General features: G+C 42.7%; 1 protein-coding gene across 2 annotated transcripts; it reads right to left on the minus strand.

Moving 5' to 3' along the window:
- Nucleotides 1–1,100: 1,100 nt before the first annotated feature.
- Nucleotides 1,101–20,359, minus strand: Pogz (pogo transposable element derived with ZNF domain). Of its 2 annotated transcripts, none has more exons than XM_028789722.1 (15): nt 20,254–20,359; nt 18,414–18,704; nt 18,125–18,307; nt 12,898–13,004; nt 11,770–12,107; nt 10,617–10,771; nt 8,369–8,469; nt 7,773–7,919; nt 6,208–6,342; nt 5,924–6,093; nt 5,648–5,788; nt 4,840–4,896; nt 4,563–4,675; nt 4,286–4,310; nt 1,101–4,170 (listed from the first exon to the last, which is right to left on the minus strand). In XM_028789722.1, exons 1-15 carry the CDS (start codon nt 20,321–20,323, stop codon nt 2,499–2,501), a joined length of 3,705 nt encoding a protein of 1,234 aa, XP_028645555.1. In that variant the 5' UTR covers nt 20,324–20,359; the 3' UTR covers nt 1,101–2,498. The 2 variants fall into 2 exon arrangements, with proteins under 2 accessions (XP_028645555.1, XP_028645554.1); XM_028789721.1 differs by having other exon boundaries at nt 18,125–18,334.
- Between the last annotated feature and the right edge of the window lie 547 nt (nt 20,360–20,906).

Here is a 20,906-nt window from a genome sequence, read left to right on the forward strand (position 1 = left end):
GAAGGCCCAAGTTTAATCCCTAGATCCCTCAAGATGGCAGGAGTTGCAAGAGTTGTTCTGATCTTTGTGTGATTTAATAGTATTAGGTGCCTATATTCAACACACAAAAGTAATGAATTATAAGTGTAGCTGTTTCAGTTGGAAGTTAGCCATGTCCTACCCCTGGGGTGGTTTTAAACCCTGATTTATTTATTTTTGAATTTTGGTATTTTCCAAGACAGGATTTTTCTGTAACTGGCTGTCCTGGAACTCATTACAACCAGCTCGTCTCAAACTCAGAGATATCCCGGTCTCTGCCTCCCTAGTGCTGGGATTAAAGGTGTGTACAACCACTGCCCCACTGAACCTTGATTTTTAAAAATAACAATCACGGGTCTTCCGCATGATGCTATCCAGCGTGTCAGACAGCTACAGACCAAGTTTACACAAAGAAAATCTTGGACGTTCAACTGGGAACTTTGATATACTTAACACAGAAAGCTGTCAATAAATACATGTTTATTGATTAAACTGAATTATAAAAAACAAAACCAAAAAAACTTCCTTCTACTACTAAGCCATGCAGGCAGAGTCCACAAAGACAAATTGCTTGCCTAAACCCAGCCGATTCACGGTTACCATGATCTTTAAAAAAAAAAAAAAAAAAAAAATTACCCATCCAAAGTCAATGTGCAGAGGCCAGGAACCCAGCTCTGCTAAGGCTGTGGCTGCTGCAGAGACGACCAAAGAGGACTAGGCTGTAGATTGAAGTGACCATTTATAGTTCTCCAGCTTTCTCAAAGGCAGAAGGTTGGCTTTTAAGTGTAGTCCGTCATCAATAAAATGGCATTGCGCAAAAAGCTGGGAAACAGAAGCCCAGGCGGATCCTCAGTTCAGATCTCCAACGCCATGGCTTTAGAGCTGGCCAGACTTCTGGGATCAGTCCTGTTCACTATGTCATAGTGTGCTGGGAGTTAAAAAGACAAGTACAAAAACTGCAGGGCAAGGAGTGGTGGTCACAAGTGCCACACACCTGTACCACCAGGCCGGCATGTCTTGAGTTTCATCTCCCAGTCTATGAAAGCCTATTCAATGGGGACACATAGAAAAAAATTTATAAATCCATTTCTTCTCGTTTTATTAAATGCTCCATTTATGTACACTTTAAAGATGAACCACTTACACGCTTGTGCAGGCTGCCTCCTTGGCTCATAGGAGGAAACTGAATGCCTCGGGATGGGCAAGACCCATCGGTGTGGCTGCGGGAAAGGTAGACTTGGTGTTTTGTTCTCCTCTATGGTACAGTACATTTTGGTTTATCACCATGAGTACACATTTTCTTTAAAAAAAAAAAAATCCCTCATGCAAACTGTAGAAAAATTTTCCTTGAAGTTGGCAGTGAAAAATAAAGATTCATGTCTTTCTCTGTGCACACCTCTATGCTTTTCACATCCATTTCTTCTCTGAATATGAGAAAACAGGAAAGCCACGTGTAAGCAGGAGTTCAAAGCAGTCTGTCTTGTTAGTTCAACACCTAACATATGTCAGTTGTTCCTGTGGTGAGCAGGTGTGCTGTTGGGACGAGCTTAACAGGACAGAGTTCAACAGAGCAGGGACCACGCCGGGGGCTTGTTGAAGACAGAGACTAGGAATGGCTTCCACCTGAACACTCGCCACCTCATTCAGTACTACCTCTTGCTTGCTAGGGACACATGTGCTCCTCTGTCCAGAGTAAAGGATGGTGTGAAAATCAGGAAAAGGGTCAAGGGTCACAAGTGCAAAAAAAATATTGTTTCTGTTATATTTTGGTGGAGGGTGGTGAGAACAGAAAAATCTATCCATTCTGGATGTTTCAAGGTGGTTCATGCACTTTTTAAAGCCACAATTTTATATCTAGAGCTGCTGAAGAAACCAACACCTCTGGAGAGGGAGGGGGGTAGAGAAGGAAAGAGTTCAGTGGGATTCATTTTTCATTTTCATTTTTATATAAAAGTGTTAAGACCACAATGAAAAAAACTTATCCACATATGTAATAAGCCAGTTTGTGAGCTACATATTCTTTCTTTCCATCTGCAGCAAAGTTCTCATGTTAACAATGATTAGATAGTATCATGCCCAAAGACATTGGCCACACAGTAAAACAAACAAAACCCAGAAATACTATGATACAATTGAGGTAATAGGGGAAACAAAACAACTTAGTATCTGTCCACAAAGGATTGTTTTCCTAGATTTTGTCAGAAAAATAGCAAACACAGTGATTTAAATTAAAGAAGAAAAAAAGGGTCACAAAAACATGTTTTTAGCAGGAGTAACCAATGGGCCAGCTCCTCGGCTCAGAACTGATCACTACTGGTGTTCCTAAAAACCCAACAAATTCATAGGAAGAGTCAATGTTGGGAGTGGTGGCATAAAACTGAAACCATAACCAAGTACCTCGCTGGTACCCGTCTTGTCTAAGCCCTCTACCCTCTCTCGGCTCTCCTACCTGACTCCACATGCCTCCATAGCCTCAGCACCTAAATCTCCATCAGATCTAGGTCAGCTTCCTCAAAGCCATAGAAAGACTCCGTCTCACTTTCCCCCTCAAAAAGCTGGTGAAGGCTTTCAGGCTCAACTGTCTCTTCAGGAGATGGCCTGGGCCGGGGGGCAGAAGCTGAGTGCTCCTCAGACTGGTCTCCATTTAGCTTTAGCTGCTCCTCTAGGGAGGCAATGAGCTCCTCCTGCATGTCAGCGTTGCGTGCGGGTGAGTTAACGTTGCCATCAGGACCTGGCAGAACACTAGCCACAAGGAAGGACCGCTGAACTAGCTCTGGGGAGTCCCCAATGACACCCAGCACCTCACTCAGCCAGACCAACACCAGCTGAAGCAAGACATCAGAATCACAAGCAGCATCTGCCATTTCCCGAGCCTGCTCCTTCCACTTTTTGTGCAGAAAGTTCTTAACAGTTCGTTTGATGCATACATCTAGTGGCTGGATTTTGGAGCTACAGCCTGCGGGGACGACCGCAGGCAAAGTGCTAGAGGCACTGAGCAGGGCCAGTACCTCTTCTGACAAGTGAGTGCGGTGGCAGTCCATCACCAGCATGCTTTTGCTGTGCTGACAAGCTGTGTGCTTCTTCCATACACGGGTTGACCAAAGCTCCATGATTTCGTCATCACTGTAGCCACTGTCTTTGGCCTCTAGTAATATAGAGTCTGGCACATTAGCAAGCCGATTCGCTTGTCCTCGGAAGAAAACTAGGGTGGGGAGGACAGTGCCATCTGCTAGGATAGCCAGCACAACGTCACACCAAGGCTCCCCTGTGCCCACTGTCTGCAGAGCGTTCTCCTTTCGGTCATCACTGCTCAGCACCTCTGTGTCCAGGAACAAAGAGATCTCATCGATAGCCACAATCATAGACAAAGGTAAGTCCTGATTGTGAATCTGCCGCTGTACAAACTCAATGAAGAGTCCGGCATTCTCTGCTACATGCTTCGGCAATGTGTGGGCTACAGCTCGCCGGGCATGGGGAGTGAGGTGGTGCCGGAGCATAAAGCGCACAGCCCACTCATAGGAGATCTTAAATCCCCCTTCCAAAGAACGTCCAATTTTGGTGGCCTTCTGAAACAAGGTCTCTTCATTTACAGGGAGCTGTTGCTCTCTCTGGATCAGCACCCATTCAGCCAGTTTTTCTTCTGCCTCAAAGCTGAGATATTTGCCCTCTAAGTTCTCTCCCTGAGAGGCCTGAAAGCGTCGAAGCCAACGACGGATTCGCCGCTGGGGGTTTCGAAAGTGTTCAGCCGCCTGTTCAGTGTTGCAGCACAGGGCAAACAGTACTACCCGAAGTTTCTTCACAGACAGCTGCTCTTTCTTGCCAACCCCACTGGCACCTCCACCACCCGATGCTGGCTCAGGTTCCTGGGTGACAGGGCTTCCCTCTTCCTGTTCATTGACATTCAGACACTCAGTCCCCTCTGTGGCCAAGGATGGCAGGGCAGAGGGCAGTGGGTGAGTGGGGGTTGCTGGTGGGGTTGCAGTTGAGGCTGGTGATGGAAGTGCCTGGAGCATAGGACCTGCCAGCTCCTGAGGCTCTGCTGGGGTGGCTCCTACAGGCTTCACAGTGGCAGTTTTGTTAGGGAGGAGAGGAGGTGGAAGATAGGTATTCTTCACACTCCGGTCAAACCCTCGTTCAGGAGTCTGGCCAGGCCTAAAGGAATGGGGGAGGGAAGTCGAGAGCAGAAACGTCAGTTACACTTCAGGATTTAAATCACAGTATTAGGAAGAGCAGACATCGTGCAAAGTGTACATGAAATGAACATTACCTCGAGTGAGACATCCAACTGAGCCCTGGGAAAATGAGATTGAAAAAAATGGTTAGCTCACTGGGGAAAACTGAAAAGCATTCCATAGACATATCTTGAGATTTCAACATGCTACCCACTTATTGGCTCTTCCTGTAGCCAGCCTTCCCAGGTTGGAATGCTTATAGTCTGCTATATAGTATGCAGTAAACAGTGAATGGGTGAGGTCAGAGAAAGATGCTCCTCCTGGCTCATACAGTATGACACCTTACCCCCAATCCAAGTTCCCCCCACTTACCCCGTGGTAAGATATTGCTAGATCTGTGCGAGGGGTTGAACACTAAATGCTTGGCCATGGCATCTCCCACAGAGGTAGCAAAGGTACACGAAGTGCAGGCCAGCTTGATTCCACTGCAGGAAGAGGAGGGAAGAGGACCAAGAGTGTATTAGATACAAACAGCAGTAACACTAAACAAAGTTGAACTCTGAGGCTTAATATAGGATGAGTCACATGACCACTTTTTATAATAAAAGACTTGCTATTAATAACCAAGTACCAAAAAGTGTTTTATTACCTTACAGAATTTTTAAACAAAGCCAAATATTTGGGACTCTTCCGTGGAACATGATTGCTGAGAAAGACAAAGAAGCGGAGAGTTACAACCAATGACAGTGTCCAGCCAGAGATGCCTTCTCAATCCAAACCAGCTTGACCAGCAGGCTTCTCATACATCAATTTAAACACAAAATAACCGGAGGATCAATTACAATTCACATTTTAATACAGGCCGAGGGTGGGCCTAAGAATGATGTCACTGGGAGGCCTGCTCTTTTCTGAGGGGAAGTGGAGCGTGTGTGGATATGGGGTAGAGGGGAGGTTGGGGGAAAAAGATTAGGAGGAGGAGGAACTGCTGTTGGGATGTAATATATGAGAGAATAAAGCATAAAAAAGGATCAGAATAGCCAGGCGGTGGTGGCGCATGCCTTTAATCCCAGCACTTGGGAGGCAGAGGCAGGCGGATTTCTGAGTTCGAGGCCAGCCTGGTCTACAGAGTGAGTTCCAGGACAGCCAAGGCTACACAGAGAAACCCTGTCTCGGAAAAAAAAAAAAAAAAATCAGAAAAAAAAAAAACAGGATCAGAATTTCTAACAAGCTCTCATCCAATGCTCGGGCTACACTTGCAGTAGCGAGACTCGAGGGGATTATTTGGAGCAGACTAACAGAGCCAACTGAATATGGTTTGCTCTTTTACCTTCCGAGAAGAGATGGACAAACAACTTTAAAGTTGCAGAAAAAAAACCAAAAAACAAAAAATAGAAATGGGAGGAAATTAAATGAGTTTTGAACTCCAAACTAGAAATCCTGGTTTGTTCATGACTTACTTGATCATGTGATTGGCATAAGCTCGAGAGCAGCAGGTGCTGTAGCGACAGAGAGAACAATGCACATAGGTAGGGAAATGATTAGGGAAATCCGGAATCTCAAAGCTGCACTCCAGACATGTCTGCCGGCCCATAACACTCCTGTCAAAAAACACAAATGTCATTACTCCCTCAGGAATCATCACTGAAAAAGATGGTATCTCATTTCTTTGGCTGTCAGGAAATACCCTGTCCAGACAGTCCCCACCCGCCTAGCACTTAGAAGGAGGCACTGACATTTTCCTAACAGCTCTCTTCTGGATACTGCGTTGGACAGGGGGATACAGGAAGACAGGCAGCGGGTCAGTGGAGGTCAGAGGTGCTGCCTCCTGCAAGGCGCCAGAAGGTGTATCACTTGAAGATACAGGAACAGTTCGTGGCTGCCCTCGGGAAGCCCGGATTGTCACCTGAGAATCAAGGGAAGAACAATTAGGTGGCAGTCAGAGGAAACCTCAGTGCTCTGCCCATCTCTACTCTTACCCTCCCTGAGTCTGTGACAGCAACTCATGGCAAACTCTTACCTTGGTGCCTGGTTTCAAGCCTTCCAGTTGCTTAGGCTTACGGAAGGTTTTGTGGTGCTGAAGCTTGTGTTCAATTTTGTCCTTGGCAAAGAGAAACTGCAGCCGGCATTTGTTGCAGTGATAAACGTTTCTCTTCTGAAGTGGAGAAAAGCAAACAAAACAGACAAGAATCGCTTAAAGGTTTCTACTGAATCAAAATCAACATCATTTCTCCTTCTTTCAGTTGAGAATTTAGGAAAAAAACCATTCAAGACGAGAAAGCCCGTCACTGAGAACTGGTATCTTACACCCTAACAAAGTGAAGGCCAGGACACAAAGGTTCTCAGTCACTCCTCCTTGACTTGGAGTACATGGGCAGTGACACACGCTTGCTTGCCTAAGTCACCTTTACACTGCAGACAGTACTACCTATTCCTGAGGATTCTTTTTTAAGTCACACAAAAATATACATGTTGTCAAGTAAACAATAAAACAACTCAGACTCTCTCATTCTGTTCCCTTCACATTCTAGGTTTGCCTTTAATTCTTGGCTGTTGGTTCATTTCCACAAACAGGTTCTAACAGATTCTCCAGCATCTTTTCACCGACTATGTAGATGAAAAAACACAGAATAAGGCTTTCTTTAGTTTCTTTCTTTTCTAGTGGTGCTAGGGATACAAGTGAGAAGCGGAGGCCTCCCTTCTATTAGGCAAGCACCCTGTCACCAAGACTTTCCAGCCATACCCCTTGAAAGATGGTGCTCCCCTTTGAATCCTTGCTTTCTCCCCTTTCCCAGGAGGTGCAATCTGGAGGAAGGGAGCTTAATACACCTCTATATACTGCTGCTTCTGAGTCTACAGCCTGGCAAAGGCAGTGCTTGTTTCAGGGGCCACTCTTCCTCCCTTGCTATCTCACCTAAGCCATCTCTACATCGGAAATGTGTACTGTCTTAGCACTGTCTCTTGACTCCAGTCCTTTTCTTTACTTCAGAAGCCAATAATCACTACCATCTCCTACCTGATTAAAGCCTTTGGCTAATCTTTTCCCTCTGCTCTAACTTTGACTTAGTTTACTTAGTGCAGGCAGTGTAAAATCTTGAACCTGTCACCCCAGAACTTGAATCCTCTTCCTAGCCTAGGAGACTACCCATAATCTGTTTGCACCTAGCTACCACCATGTACCTTGTACCCTACAATCTGCTCTGAATACCTCTCACTACACTATATGCCAGAGGCTTAGCTTCTGTCTCAGGTTCACTACTTCTCTGTCCTGTGTTATCCCCCACCATTACTCATCCTTCAGACCTCAAACAGCACTTCTTTCTGGACGTCCCTTTGGTTCCCAGAATGGGTAGATGCTTCTCTGTATCTTCCCCTATTATCAAAACCCTCAAAAAAATTTTTTTTATATATTCTCCTTTAACACTACACCTCTGACATCTAACCTAGTGTGTAGCAAGAAACAGGAACTGAATGATGTTTGCTAACATAATATTATCTTCTCTATCAACAGTATTTATCTATCTCAACCCTGTACCTAGGATCCAAAACCTCAACTGAGAATACAGGATTGCTTATGTCTGATACCTGGTGCCTCATGTAGTGTTGCTGGAAGGCATTGCCATTTTTGAAGACTTTTAGGCAATATGGACAGAGCAAATGCCGAGTATCTTCATGGATCATCCGAAAATGGACATCTACCTCAGAGTAGAGGGAGGAGCGATACTGACATACCTGAGTTATACAAGAAGGAAAATAAGTGAATAATTGGAGCCATAAAAAGAAATAACAACAAAGACACTCAGGAGTATTCTTAAATGCACAGGTGTTATTGTTCTGGTCTTGCAATGGAGATCTATACAGATGGTAAGTTTAGCTGTGATGGAAACAGTGAAGGGCAGCAGAATCTGAGAATAACCCATATTCTCCAGGAAATAAAAGCATCCTCTACTTGAGAGGGAAGCTCAGGAGACAGACTTAGAATGCACAGAGTCCCCTGTCTGGGCTTTAGCTTCTAGAAAGTCCTAACTCTGAGAACTGTGTTATTACTCTGTGTATTAGGTACTCTTCAGAGTACCTAAGCGGAAGGTGTACAGTGGGTCCATAGAAATATCCACTACTAGATTCTTTACAATCAGTTTGAAAACAAAATGGCTAAAATGCTCTGGAGAAAAAGACATTACCTGACAAACATAAGGCATCTCTCCAGGCTTGTGTGTGTCCTTCATATGCTGGAGAAACAAGGGCTCACTTTCAAAGGCCCACTCACAGATCTTACACTTGGCTGGAAGAAGAAAAATAATTGAGACATGCACTTGGATGTAAGACCATCTCTTAGGATCCACCAACACATCACATCTGTACACTGGTGCTGCTCTAACATCTGTGCTGCTGATGACAACTAACATCCCTGTCTCTTAACTCAGCCTTCTGAAACAAAGCTCTAATCTAGACTGTGAACTATTTGCATTTTAAACCAGACGTTCCCTCTTTGCTCCTAACTTGAGATCACATTCTCCCTCTGTCCATTTCCTATCTCTTACTTCTCTAGGTCACACCCACTGTTGCTACCATGCAATGACCTAGAACTGCCATCTCTGTTATGATAGACAAGAACTTGGTAAAAACCCCCTACGACTCACTATTGCTCATCAGCTTCCAATACGTTTACAGCATGGATCCCTCATTGCTGAGTGAGTGCTTTCAAAATACTACCTGACTTTAAGCCTATACCTAGGAACAAAGATTTTCATTTATAAATAATTCATAAATATCTATCGACTGTCCATGAAGTACAAGGAAGAATTTGTTCTGAAAAGGCTGACAAACACTAAGAGATGTTTGCTTTTCTGTTTTTGTGTCGGAGTATTACTACACAGCCCTGTATGGCCTGAAACTCATATGTACAACAGATAAACCTGGAACTCAGATATCATTCTGACCCTGCCTCCCAAGTGCTGGTATTAATGGTCTCACCATGCTCAGATGAACAGATGTTCTTACTCTGTTACAAATGTCACTTCTCTTTCTGTATGAATAGATTCAAGACCATATACTCAGAAATTGGCCAATTTGTCAAGCTTGATTAAAAGGATACAATTCTAAATTTTTGGTAAAATTTTTAATTGATTCATATTTTGAATTATAAAGTATGGCTAGCAAAAGAATCATATTTATTTGTGTTTTCATTTGTTTACTGGTCTTTCAAGTTTCTGCAAATATGGACGTTACAGACTTAAAAGTTTTAAGTATTTATTAGAAAATGGCCCACACTCTGAATCTCTAACTTCTTCCTATATTTAAAACTGTAAAAGTTTATCATCACTTTTTGTGAAACCTATCCACAAAATCTTTTCTTGTATTCTAATTATCTTACCCATAACGACTACCATGTAAAGCATGTTTGCTATATTATCTTATTTTGAGATAGGATCTTATTATGTAGTCCACGCTTGCCTTGAACTAAGTGGCCTTACTACTTCTGCCTTCAAAGTGCTGGGATTACAGGAATGAGCCTGTAAATCTAACATATGATATTGTCTTATTCTACACACTATAGTTATGTAAACTCCTATACTTAAGATAATTTGCATTTTCAACAAAACTAGCAATCCTTTTAAGTACATTAGAAATACTCTGAATAGGGAGGGAGAGATGGCTCAGTGGTTAAAAGTGTTTACTGCTTTTGCAAAGAACTGGAGTTCAGTTCCCAGCATCCAGCTCTAGGGAAATCCGATGCAAATACAATCCTGAAGGAGGGCAGAGATAGTGCATGCCTTTAATTCCAGCATGGGGGATGGGGGTGGAGAATGGACTGGGATGCACAGGCAGGCAAATCTCTGAGTTTGAGCCCAGCCTGATCTACAGAGTGAGTTCCAAAACAGCCAGGGCTTCATGGAAAAACTGTCTTGAAAGACCAAAACCAACCAACCAAACAATAATGAAATCTGAATACTGGGCTCACATCTCAAAATATGTCAACTCAATAGAAACATATGTGTCACCCAGCACTCAGGAGACAAGAGGCAGGTAGATCTCTGTGAGTTTGAGGCCAGCCTGATCTACAGAGTGAATCCAGAATAGCTAGGGCTACACAGAGAAACCCTGTGTCTAAAACAAGCAAGCAAGCAAGCAAGCAAGCAAGCAAGCAAGCAAGCAAGAAGTGTATGTTTTAAGCAGACAACGTCCATTATTCTAAGTGTTGATTTGTTCCTGTTTCATAAGATCTGTAACTAACATTCTAGCTCACCACTTATTATTTCATGGACACATTAATTTAATAGCAAAGTACTTTAAAATCATGCTTGTTAGAAAACAGAGAAAAGTATTCCTCTATTATCTGTGTATAAGGAGCTCTCTGCTAGTGTCATTTTGTAAGTGAAGAAAACATAGATCCCACCCCTCCGCTGGAGTTTGAGTTTTCAAACTTACTAGTAGATTCATAGGGACTATGAACATTTTCCAAGTGGCACTGGAGCTGGAAGGGGGTGGAGAACTGGCGGTAACAGTGTTGGCAGATAGTGTGACCATCCACCTCGCCATTCTGCTGATCAAGTTCTACGTGGTGCTTCATGTGGTTCATGAATCTGTAGCACAGCACAAAGAGAAAGTACAGAAAACTAAGTCAGCAGTCTATGAGAGATATGATGCAGTTATGAACAAGCATGATTTGCTCCCCTCCTCCTACTTCCTCCATTTGGGAGAGTCTTTTTGTGAGCCCAGAAAGATAGTCCTTTACAAATTCTGTGCATGTACGTGTGTCTGCTCATACACATAAGTGCTGAAGGAGGCCATAGCTGGAGTTAAGACAACTGTGAGCCACCTAATGCGGACGCTGGGACTTGAGCTCAGCTCCTCTGTAAGAGCAGAATGCACTTTAACTTTTGTGCCCTCTCTCTGGCTCTGTGTTCATAGGTACTTTCTTCTTAAAACAATTTATTTTTACTTTATATGCATTGGAGTTTTGCTTACATATATATCTACGTTTACATCTCCATCCGTCCATCCGTCCGTCCGTCCATCCATCCATCCATCCATCCATCCATCATGTCAGAGTCTCAGATCTGGGAGTTACAGACTGTTCTGAGCTGCCATGTAGGTGCTCGGAAATGAACCTGAGTCCTCCAGAAGAACAGTCATTGCTCTTAACTGTTGAGCCATCTGTCTAGCCCCCAGATAACAAGTTCTTAACACTAAAAGAACATTCTGTTCAAGAAGACTAGTGTTCCTTACTCAAAGTTAAATGTATCTCTATTACCATTATCTCTTATAATGAAATAATTCAATATTATTGCCCACTATAAATTCTAATAAGACTGTCTCAAATTGGGTGGTGGTGACAAATGCCTTTAGTCCCAGCATTCAGGAGAAGAAGACAGATCTCTTGAGTTCAAGACCAGCCTGGTCTACATAATAAGTTCCAGTACAGCCAGTGCTATACAGAGAAAGCCCATTTAAAAAAAAAAAAAAAAAAAAAAAAAAGACTGCATCAAAGTTAGTATTTCCTAAAAGAAAAACTTAACTATGTAATAAGAACACTTGTGAACGTCTGTGCAGGTAACCTCTAAAGCTGTTTCAGACTTACCGAATGTTGTTCTTTAGCCTTTTAGTACAATGAGGGCATCGGAAAGATGTGGCAACCTTAGGAAAGCTCGTGAGCTGGGCTGCTTTGCCCCCATCCCGTCCGTAGTAAAAGTCATCGACTAGCATGATAAGCTTGGTCTGGACGGTGTCTCCAGCACTCTCATTTGGCTCTGGTACTTTGGTAGGTGGTGAGAGAGCAGGGATTGGTGTAGAGGAGGGTGTGGAAGTAACAGGGGCTGTCTTCTCAGGGGATGAGGGCTTTGCTGCCGATGGAGCACTGGGCTCTGCATCGAGGGACTTGCCTTTCTTTTGGTACTCAACCATTTCAGGGCAGCAGTACTGTAAAAGAAACAACATCATCATTGCATTTAGCAGAACTAGGAGGAGCTAAATCCATCATGTCACCAACAGTCCCTTGGAATGGTTTGTTAATGTAGGTAATAAAGGATGTTTTTGGACAGTGGGATCTTATTTAAGCTGTTCAGGATAGCCCGCTGGGTTTACAAAATCCTGTCTCAGCCTGCTGGTAGCTGGGACTGCAGGCATTCGTCAGCACGGCTGAGCCGGGTTTAAGGTAGTCTTCTTCTAACTTTCATCTCGTTTTCTTCAGTAGCCCCAGTTTACACTTCTCCATCCTATGTCCACACAGCCCCAAGCACTACACCTTTCACTGCTCCCCTCCTGCCTGTCTCGAGCCTTGTACTAGCGTCATTTGACTCCTAGCTTTCTAGAGAAAAGTTCCAACTGCTCCATTTGGACTGATTCCAGAAAATTGCAAGACTACAAATAAAGCAGGAACAAGGTAACAGGTTTTCATACTCCCAATGACAGAGTTAAAAACGGAGCCGAGGGGACAAACACTGCTTGAGGTCTTATCTGACAAACTTGCTGTCCTGTGAGATCAGATCTACTGTGTAAGACAGTAAGTGTTCAATCACCTATGGGCAGTCTTTATATGTATTGTATCACAGGCCCGGTTTACATAGCCCTGCTCTACAACAGAACAAAAGAAAGAACAGCTTTTACAAAAGTTTCCAAGCCAGTTTAAGCATCTGCTTTTCATGATCCCAGTAAGCGAAGAGGTAGAAGAGGCTCCCGAGCTGGATCTATCACGGGTGGTGTCACTTACACACATGTGACCTCTCAAAGCTTCAGTAACACGGAACTGAGCGTTACACCGTGGACATATTTTCCGTCCACCGTCCTGGAGGTCAAACACTGGGATGGAAGAGGTCACTGGAAGAAGGGAGAAGAGTTGATAAAATCAGTAGAGCACACAGGGCAAGACTGCACAGTCCCTGAGAGGAGAGCCAAGAGTAAAGAACAAGCATGAGCGAACACTGTGTGTGAGACACAGTCCCTTTGCTGCTCTAATCCTAGGCCAGGGCTGGCAAACTGAAGCCAGAGACCATCTCAGCTCGCACGCATCCAGGTTCTATTTTGACTCATGAGATAGAAATGTCACGGCCCCTCTTTTAAACCACACTCCCTCTTTTAAATCATCAATCCCAATTAGGTAAAGTTTTTTGCTTCCTCTCCCATTTATGTTTTTTTGGTTTGTTTTCAGAAAGCATCTTTGTGTAATTAACACTGAACTCATGATTAACCTGCCTCCACCCTCAAGTGCTGGGATGACAGGCATGTACCATGTGCTTGGCAGACATTTTTCTTTCCTAAAACGATAATGGAACTGAGCATGGTGACACATACCTGTAAATTCAGTGCTTCGGAGGGAAAAAGAGGATCTAGTTTCAGACCAGCTTGGTCTATATATCTAGTTACAGACCATTTGGCTTACAAAGGGAGACCACATTTTAAAACAAAACTAGCCAGGCAGTGGTGGCACACACCTTTAATCCCAGCACTTGGGAGGCAGAGGCAGGCGGATTTCTGAGTTTGAGGCCAGCCTGGTCTACAGAGTGAGTTCCAGGACAGCCAGGACTACACAGAGAAACCCTGTCTCAAAAAACAAAAAACAAAACAAAACAAAAACAAAAACAAAACTAATGTATCTAACTGTGACACTATGATACACAGAAAGCAACACTAGAAAGCTTGAAGTCTCTGCTTCAGGGGAGTAAGTACACTCATGATGTATAATTTCCAGAACTTGTCTCAACTTATAAAACAGAAACTATTTTAGGGACAGCTTTATCTAAGACAGTGCCTCTTGTAGCCCATATCACACTTTTTTTTTTTTTTTTTTACTGTGTGCTACTATCCCAGGCCTTTCTAACCAGGCTCTCCTTATGCAACTCTGGTTGGTCTGGACTTTGATATCATCTCATAGAGCCTAATAAAGTTCTCCATGTTGTACTGTATCAAAAATACTTCCTATGCATACAAGTAACATTCTATGGACTCAACAGATTATATTTAGGAATATGCATATGTATACAAACACATATGTGTACATAATAACAACTGATGAAACAAGAGGCCATGAGGCTTTAGAACAATGGGGAGTGATATGTGGGAAGGTTTGGAAGGAGGAAAGGGAAAGAAAAAACATAATTAAAATACAGTCACAAAAATAAACAAAAAGAATTTCTGGAAAGGAAAAAATATCACTTCCTTTTTAAGCCTAAGCAACAAACTATTTCGTGAAGAGAACACATTTTGTTTATGCATTCATGACTGGATGGTGACTGAGGCTGTCCTCACCTTTCGTCCACTGTGACTGACACTGCTGTGAGCATACGTTACCGGTTTCTGTTCTAGTCCCTGCTGTCAACTCTTTTCAATCTGTGCTCAAAAGCAAAACTTCTAAAGCCTATGAAAAATTTAAAATGTTTTGGAGAAGCATCATACTATTTCTCACAGTATCTGAAGTGTTATGTCCCTGTCAATAGTACACAGAATTCTACTTTTTCTATATCCTCACCTGAATGTCACTTAAATCTATCTTGTGTGTGTGGTCAGACAATGTATGGGAGTCAGTTCTGTTCTTCAGTGTGGGTCCCAGAGTTCAAACCCAGGCTGTCAGGCTTGGTGGTAGCAGCTTTGCATGTTAAGCTATCTTATCTACTGGCCCATTTTGTTACTTTTTACAACAACTACAGAGGCTGGAAAGATGGTTCAGTTATTAAGAAGACATGGTGCTACACAAACATCTTTAACTCTAGTTTCAGGAGATCGAACATGCTCTTCTGGCTTGTATGGACACCAGGTGTGCATATGAAGGCAAAATACCCATACACAACAAGTAAGAAAGACTAAAAAACAGCAAAACAACAACAAAAACAATTATAACTTCCTCTTACTATATCCTGACACTTCCTTTTATTATATTCTGAGTCATTCAACTTCAATCCACGTATTTCAAGAAGAAAGACTGTAATCATTGGCTAGATCAAGGCACTACTTTCTGATAATCTGAGATCCTCTCTGAAGAGATCATTTTCCTAGCTGCACACCATCTTCTTTTTCAGTTAGCATACAAAAAAAGTTCCTTACGGCATTTTCAGGCACACGCAGTCCTGGTTGATTCTCCTTGGTTGGGCAGATATCCACATCTGCCCCTTCCCTTCACCTGCCCCTGCCCCTGCTTTCAATCCCAGGACTCCCCACCACTTTCCATCACACTGGTCTATTAGTCTCCCTCATCTCCACTCGCTCTCTTCTCCCACCCTTTGCACCTTGATGGTTTCCTGGCCTCTGTCTACACTTATTCATACATAAATACACACTTATAAAAAATAGAAATTAGGATGCATGAGAAAACACACAATATTTGTCTTTCTAAGCTGATTTGGCTACTTTAATTGGGTTGTTTGCTTGTTTTCTGAGTAACTATTCTAATGATACTGATGGTATTTCACCATGGTTTGTGTGTTTCCCCAAGGTGACTGATGCTGCTGACCATCTGATGCTTATCAGATATTTCATGACTATCTTCAGAGATATGTCTCTCCCCACTGCCACCTGCTGGTGATGGAGCCCAGGAATCACACACACTGGGGAGGGATTCTATCATTGCTATCTTTCCATAAGCCCTCTTTGCCTCATTTTTTAAAAAAATTATTATTGTTGTTTTGTTTTTTGCTTTTTTAGATAAGGGTTATGTAGTCCTGGCTGTTCTGGAACTTACCGTGCATGTAGACCAGGCTAGCCTCAAATTCAGAGATTTGCATGCCTCTGCCTCACAATCAATGGAATTAAAAGCACGGGCCACTATAACAGGCACAACAATAAAAACACAACATTTTGTGTTTACACACATGCCACAGCAGGTGTTTAGAGCCCAATGGCTCACTCCACCATGTAGGTTCCCGGAATAGAACTCAGGTGGTCAGTTTGGAGGCAGGCACCTTTACCTGCTGAGCCAGCACACCTGCTCTGCTTCATCTTCAGTTGGTGGTAATGGTGGTGGGTTGTTATTGTTGCACAGTGCAGGAATTATTTATATAAGTAATAGTTTCTTAGCACATTATACCCACCACCCCTCCCCATTCTACAGGTTAGTGTTCTCTGATACATGTAAGCTTAAAATTTCAAATTTAGCAATTGTTATTCTTGCCTGTGCTTCTGGCATCCAAGAAATTGTCAAGTCTAATATTGTAAAGCTTTCTTCCTATGCTTTTTTTCCTAGGAATTTTGGTTTTATGGCAGGACTTCACATGTATACAGTAATCTTCATGCACTGGCCTCTTGAATGCTAGATTACAAGTATAAGCCATCATATTGGTTATTTATTTTTAAGACAGTCTCAGCATTGCCTAGCCCCTTGATCATATGGGGTACATAGCAATCCTTTTTTTGGTCTTACAAGTAGCCAGGTCTATTTACAGGCACGTGTAACTGTGTCAACTTTTTGTCTTTTGCTGTTTGTATGTGGTATATGTATGTGTGCATTATGCATGTGTAGATATGCTTTACCTGTGGAGGGCAGAGGTTAATAACTTCAGGCCCCTTCCTCTATCATGCTCCAAATTATTTCTGAGACAGGATCTTTAACTAAACCTGATAGTTACTGCACTGTCTTACTTAGACTAAGAGGCCAGTGAGCTCCACGACTCCCTTGGTGCTGAAGTCACAAGCATGTGCCATCATGCTGGCTTTTACTTGGCACTGGGGATCTAGGTCAGGTATTCATGCTTAGACAGCAAGCACTTTCAATAAAGTTGAGTTGGTTGGGTTTTTGTTTTGTTTTGTTTTGTTTGTTTTGGATTCTTGAGATAGATTCTCACTGTGTAACTCAAGCTACCCTCACGCTCACAAGTCCTTTCTTTTTCTCAGGCTACTGAGTGTTGAGATTACAGACATGCACTACCACATTCCAACTTCATGTCAAGCTCTCTTCTGAGTTTTACAGCTTCTGTGTTTGCTTGGGTTTTGATTTACCTAGAGGATTTTATTTTGTTGTTGTTGAGACAAGTCTTCTCTATGTTGCCCTGGTAGGCCTACAACTCACTATGTAGACGAGGTTGGCTTTAAACTCACAGAGATACTCTTGTCTCTGCATCTTTAGCACTGGGATTAAAGGCAATCATCACTACATCTATCTGGCTTTGAATTAATTTTTACATTGTATAGAAAATAAGAATTTCAATTTTTTGTGACTATCTAGTTTTGTCAATGTGTTTAAAAAGATTCATTTTTTTAAAATAGTTGAAATGAAACCAAAAGAAATATTTGAGGAACATGAAAAGTATATAAAATTCTAAACTCAGAGTCCATAAACAACTGTAGTGGAACAGAGTCCAGCTTTCACCAACTTGCCTACTATTGGCAGCTGCTTGCATACAATGGCACCAGCACATATAAGTACTTGGAACAGAGTACATGTGTCACACAAAGCCTAGAATATTCACAGTAAGTTACCAGTCCCTGTTCTGGGCCATTAAAATCCTCATATTCATATTCTCTATCTTCCTGAAAACCTCTCTAGCACATCTCAACTTTAAAAACTCCCCCCCGCCCCCCAGAGGCCAGACAGATGGCTCAGTGTGGATAAGAGCAATGGCTGCTCTTCCAGGGGTCCTCAGTTCAATTCCCAGCAGCCATGTGGCAACTCCCAACTGTCTATAACTGTAGCCTTATAAGATCCAATGTCCTCTTCTGATGTGCAGATGGACATGGAGACAACACACCCACATACATAAAATACATCTTTAAGAAAGAAGAATCCACTGCTCTATAGACATCTTTCATCAACCTACCCGCCCTACCCGCGTCACTGACTGATTCCCAAAGCTGCTACATTTTCAGTCTTCCACTACATTCCCATTTCTGTAAGAACACATCAAGGCACCTGCATCCTGTCTTATGTCTCCATTTCACAACCGTTTCAATGCGATAACTGCTTTATCAGTGTTTTCTGCATGACTGACTGGTGTTTCAGACTCTCACATTACCTTTCATTGAAGATTCGGGTCCACTGGTTCTTTGAGCAGAACTGTTGTTGGACATCACCACTGGCCCAGGACTCTGGCCCAGGGAAGGGATAGTGTTAAGAGTATTCACCAATTTGGCCACTTCGTTGCTATTTTCACCTGTAACCCCAGGTCGCTTCACAGTGACAAAGCTGGCAATGCTCACTGCAGGTGGAGAGGGGAAAGAGGGAGCTACATTGACCAAGTGAAAATCATCTGTTTCCCACCCACTACCCCATGCTGTTCTGCCGTCTCCTCATCCACGGCTCACCTAGTTTGGGATTCGAGGTCTGGTTGGACTGGCCTGGAGGCTGACCAGCTAGCTGCCCCAGTGAGGTTGGCTGTGTGGCAGTGGGAGTAGTGGAGGTACTGGGGGTGGACTTGGTCTGCTGGGACTGTGACTGTGGGACAGTGCTTCGGATGGTGAGAGTAGCTGGGATGACGGTGGTAAAGGTGTTGGTGGTGGGCCTCACAGGCATTGTGGAGCCTGGCCTCACGGGGGTCATCTGAGAGAACACTTGTGGGACGCCAACTGTCGGCTTAACAAACTGTGTACCTGGGGCTTTTAAAAGAGAGACAAAAAAAGTCCCAAACCTTCATCAGTGAGCTCACCTATAAAATATTTTCTTGCCTTTCCTAGAAATACAAGAACAGGAAAAAGTTATTCCCTAAACTGACTGAGTGACCACCAGAGGTTACTAAGAATAGTATCGATCTTAAAATCTAAGAAAGTTGTAGCTGTCCACTACACAAAAGGTATTATCCAAAGTTTTGTAAAGTAGTAATTAGAAGAAATTCCCACCAATTCCTTTCAGACGCCTTCTACACAATCTTTTTTACAGTAGCTTGGCCTCCATATTAGAAGTGGGAAAAGAATGGGTATACAGGCCAAAGAGCAGACTTGGTCCTTAAAGTCTTTTTTCAGAATTCTAAAAGAATTTTCCATTTTCTTCTATACCCTCAAATAGGACAGGCAATCTACTCTACTAGAAAATCCCAAAGGTTAACCTTTTTCTAGAGCAACTGTAGACAATTCCAGTGAGAAATATTTAGGGAACACCAGAATGTTATAGAGAAATCTGATCAGATTTATGCCCTAAAAAGCCCTGAAACAACAAAAGAAACAAAAAACAAACAAAAATATGCTGTAGAAAGGCAACTATAGAGGCCCCAATTGTACTTGTATTTGAGTATGTATATATATATGTGGGGGTGGGGGTGGGGTGACATGCATACCACAGTGTGCAAGTGGAGGTCAGAGTACACCACGTGGGAACTGGTTCTTTCTTTCCATCATGTGGCTTTTAGGGAGTGAACACAGGCTGTCAGGCTTGGAGGCAAATCCCTTTAGCCCCGAGACACCTACTGGTCCTGAGGACCATTTACACAATTAAATAAAGTTATTCTCTTTTTGAGCCAAACTGTAGAAAACCTTATATGTAAGAAATGTGACTGGGGGGAAATTACAAGAATCTTCTGGATTCTGGTACTGGAAGCTGACCCCAAGGCCTCAAGCAATGCTATGAACGACTCTACTCCTGGCTATACCCCAGCCCCAAGATTCTTTAATATTCCATTATATGGCCATTGGTAGTATTATCCCCAAGCATATGCCATTTACTTCATTTATATCTAAAGTCCCCCAACCTCTCTCTGTCTTAGTTTATTTCTTGAGACAAGACTTGGCCTTCAATTCACAATAATCCTCCTGCTTCAACCTCTTGAATGTTGGATTCTTGGGAGTGTGCCACCATACCAGGTAGCATACCCAAAACTTATGCTTTAAAATTAAAGTGAAATTCAATTTATAATCCTACCACATAAGTGAGAACATGTAGATGGAGTATGAGATTTGTGAGTTTGCATTAACACTATTCTTTCAGGATAACAAACAATAGCTGACATCATCAGCAGATACTGATAACAACTAAATAAGGCTTATTTTATCTATACAGAGAAACCCTGTCTTGAAAAAAAAAAACAAACAAACAAACAAAAAAAGACTTTATTTTACCTCATGAAGGGTAGTGAAAAGTTAAATATAAAAATAAAATTACCACCTGGCCAATAAAAATAAGTGTCTGGATGTCAGGTTATAAATATTTCCTTACCTGGGACCAGTGTAATGGGTCTAACTGTTTGGCCTTGCTGTACGTTCAGCACAATCCCAACCTGATTCATTGCATTTTGTACAGGGCGAACATTCCTTACAGGAAATCCCTGTATTAAAAAGAAAAATGACCTTTAACACAGAGATCAACTAGCCAGGCTCTGACTACAATGTGACTGACAGCTCCAGTCTTAGCCAGCAGCTCTCAAATGACAGTTACAGCTTTCAAATGACCGAAATGGAGAATTTTAGGAAATTCTGGCATGCTAGGTTTTTGTGGTGTGTTTTTGTGTATGTTTGTTTGTTTGTTTTTGCTTTGAGACGAGTCTTGCTATGTAGCTTAGGCTGCCCCCAAACTCCTAATTCTGTTGGCAAACATCTTTGGGGTTTTGTTTTTTGAGACAGGGTTTATATAGCACAGGTTGGCCTTACACTTGCTATGGAGCTCAGGCAAGCCTTGAATTTTTTTTTTTTTAAAGTTATTTATTTTATTTATATGAGTACACTGTAGCTGTCTTCAGACACACACCAGAAGACTGCATTTGATCCCACTACAGATGGTTGTGAGCCACCATGTGGTTGCTGGGAATTGAACTCAGGACCTCTGGAAGAGCAGTCAGTGCTCTTAACCACTGAGCCATCTCTCCAGCCCCC

This window comes from Grammomys surdaster, unplaced genomic scaffold, assembly GCF_004785775.1.
Source record: "Grammomys surdaster isolate TR1022 unplaced genomic scaffold, NIH_TR_1.0 125849, whole genome shotgun sequence".
Taxonomy (NCBI): Eukaryota; Metazoa; Chordata; class Mammalia; order Rodentia; family Muridae; genus Grammomys; species Grammomys surdaster.

Coding starts and splice junctions, on each gene's coding strand:
- Pogz (XM_028789721.1), bottom strand. CDS start 20,323: ATGAATCAGGTTGGGATTGTGCTGAACGTACAGCAAGGCCAAACAGTT. Junction 10,772..11,769: donor AGGCTAAAGAACAACATTCG/GTAAGTCTGAAA, acceptor GCTGTGCTACAG/ATTCATGAACCACATGAAGC. Junction 7,920..8,368: donor AGATGCCTTATGTTTGTCAG/GTAATGTCTTTT, acceptor TGTATAACTCAG/GTATGTCAGTATCGCTCCTC.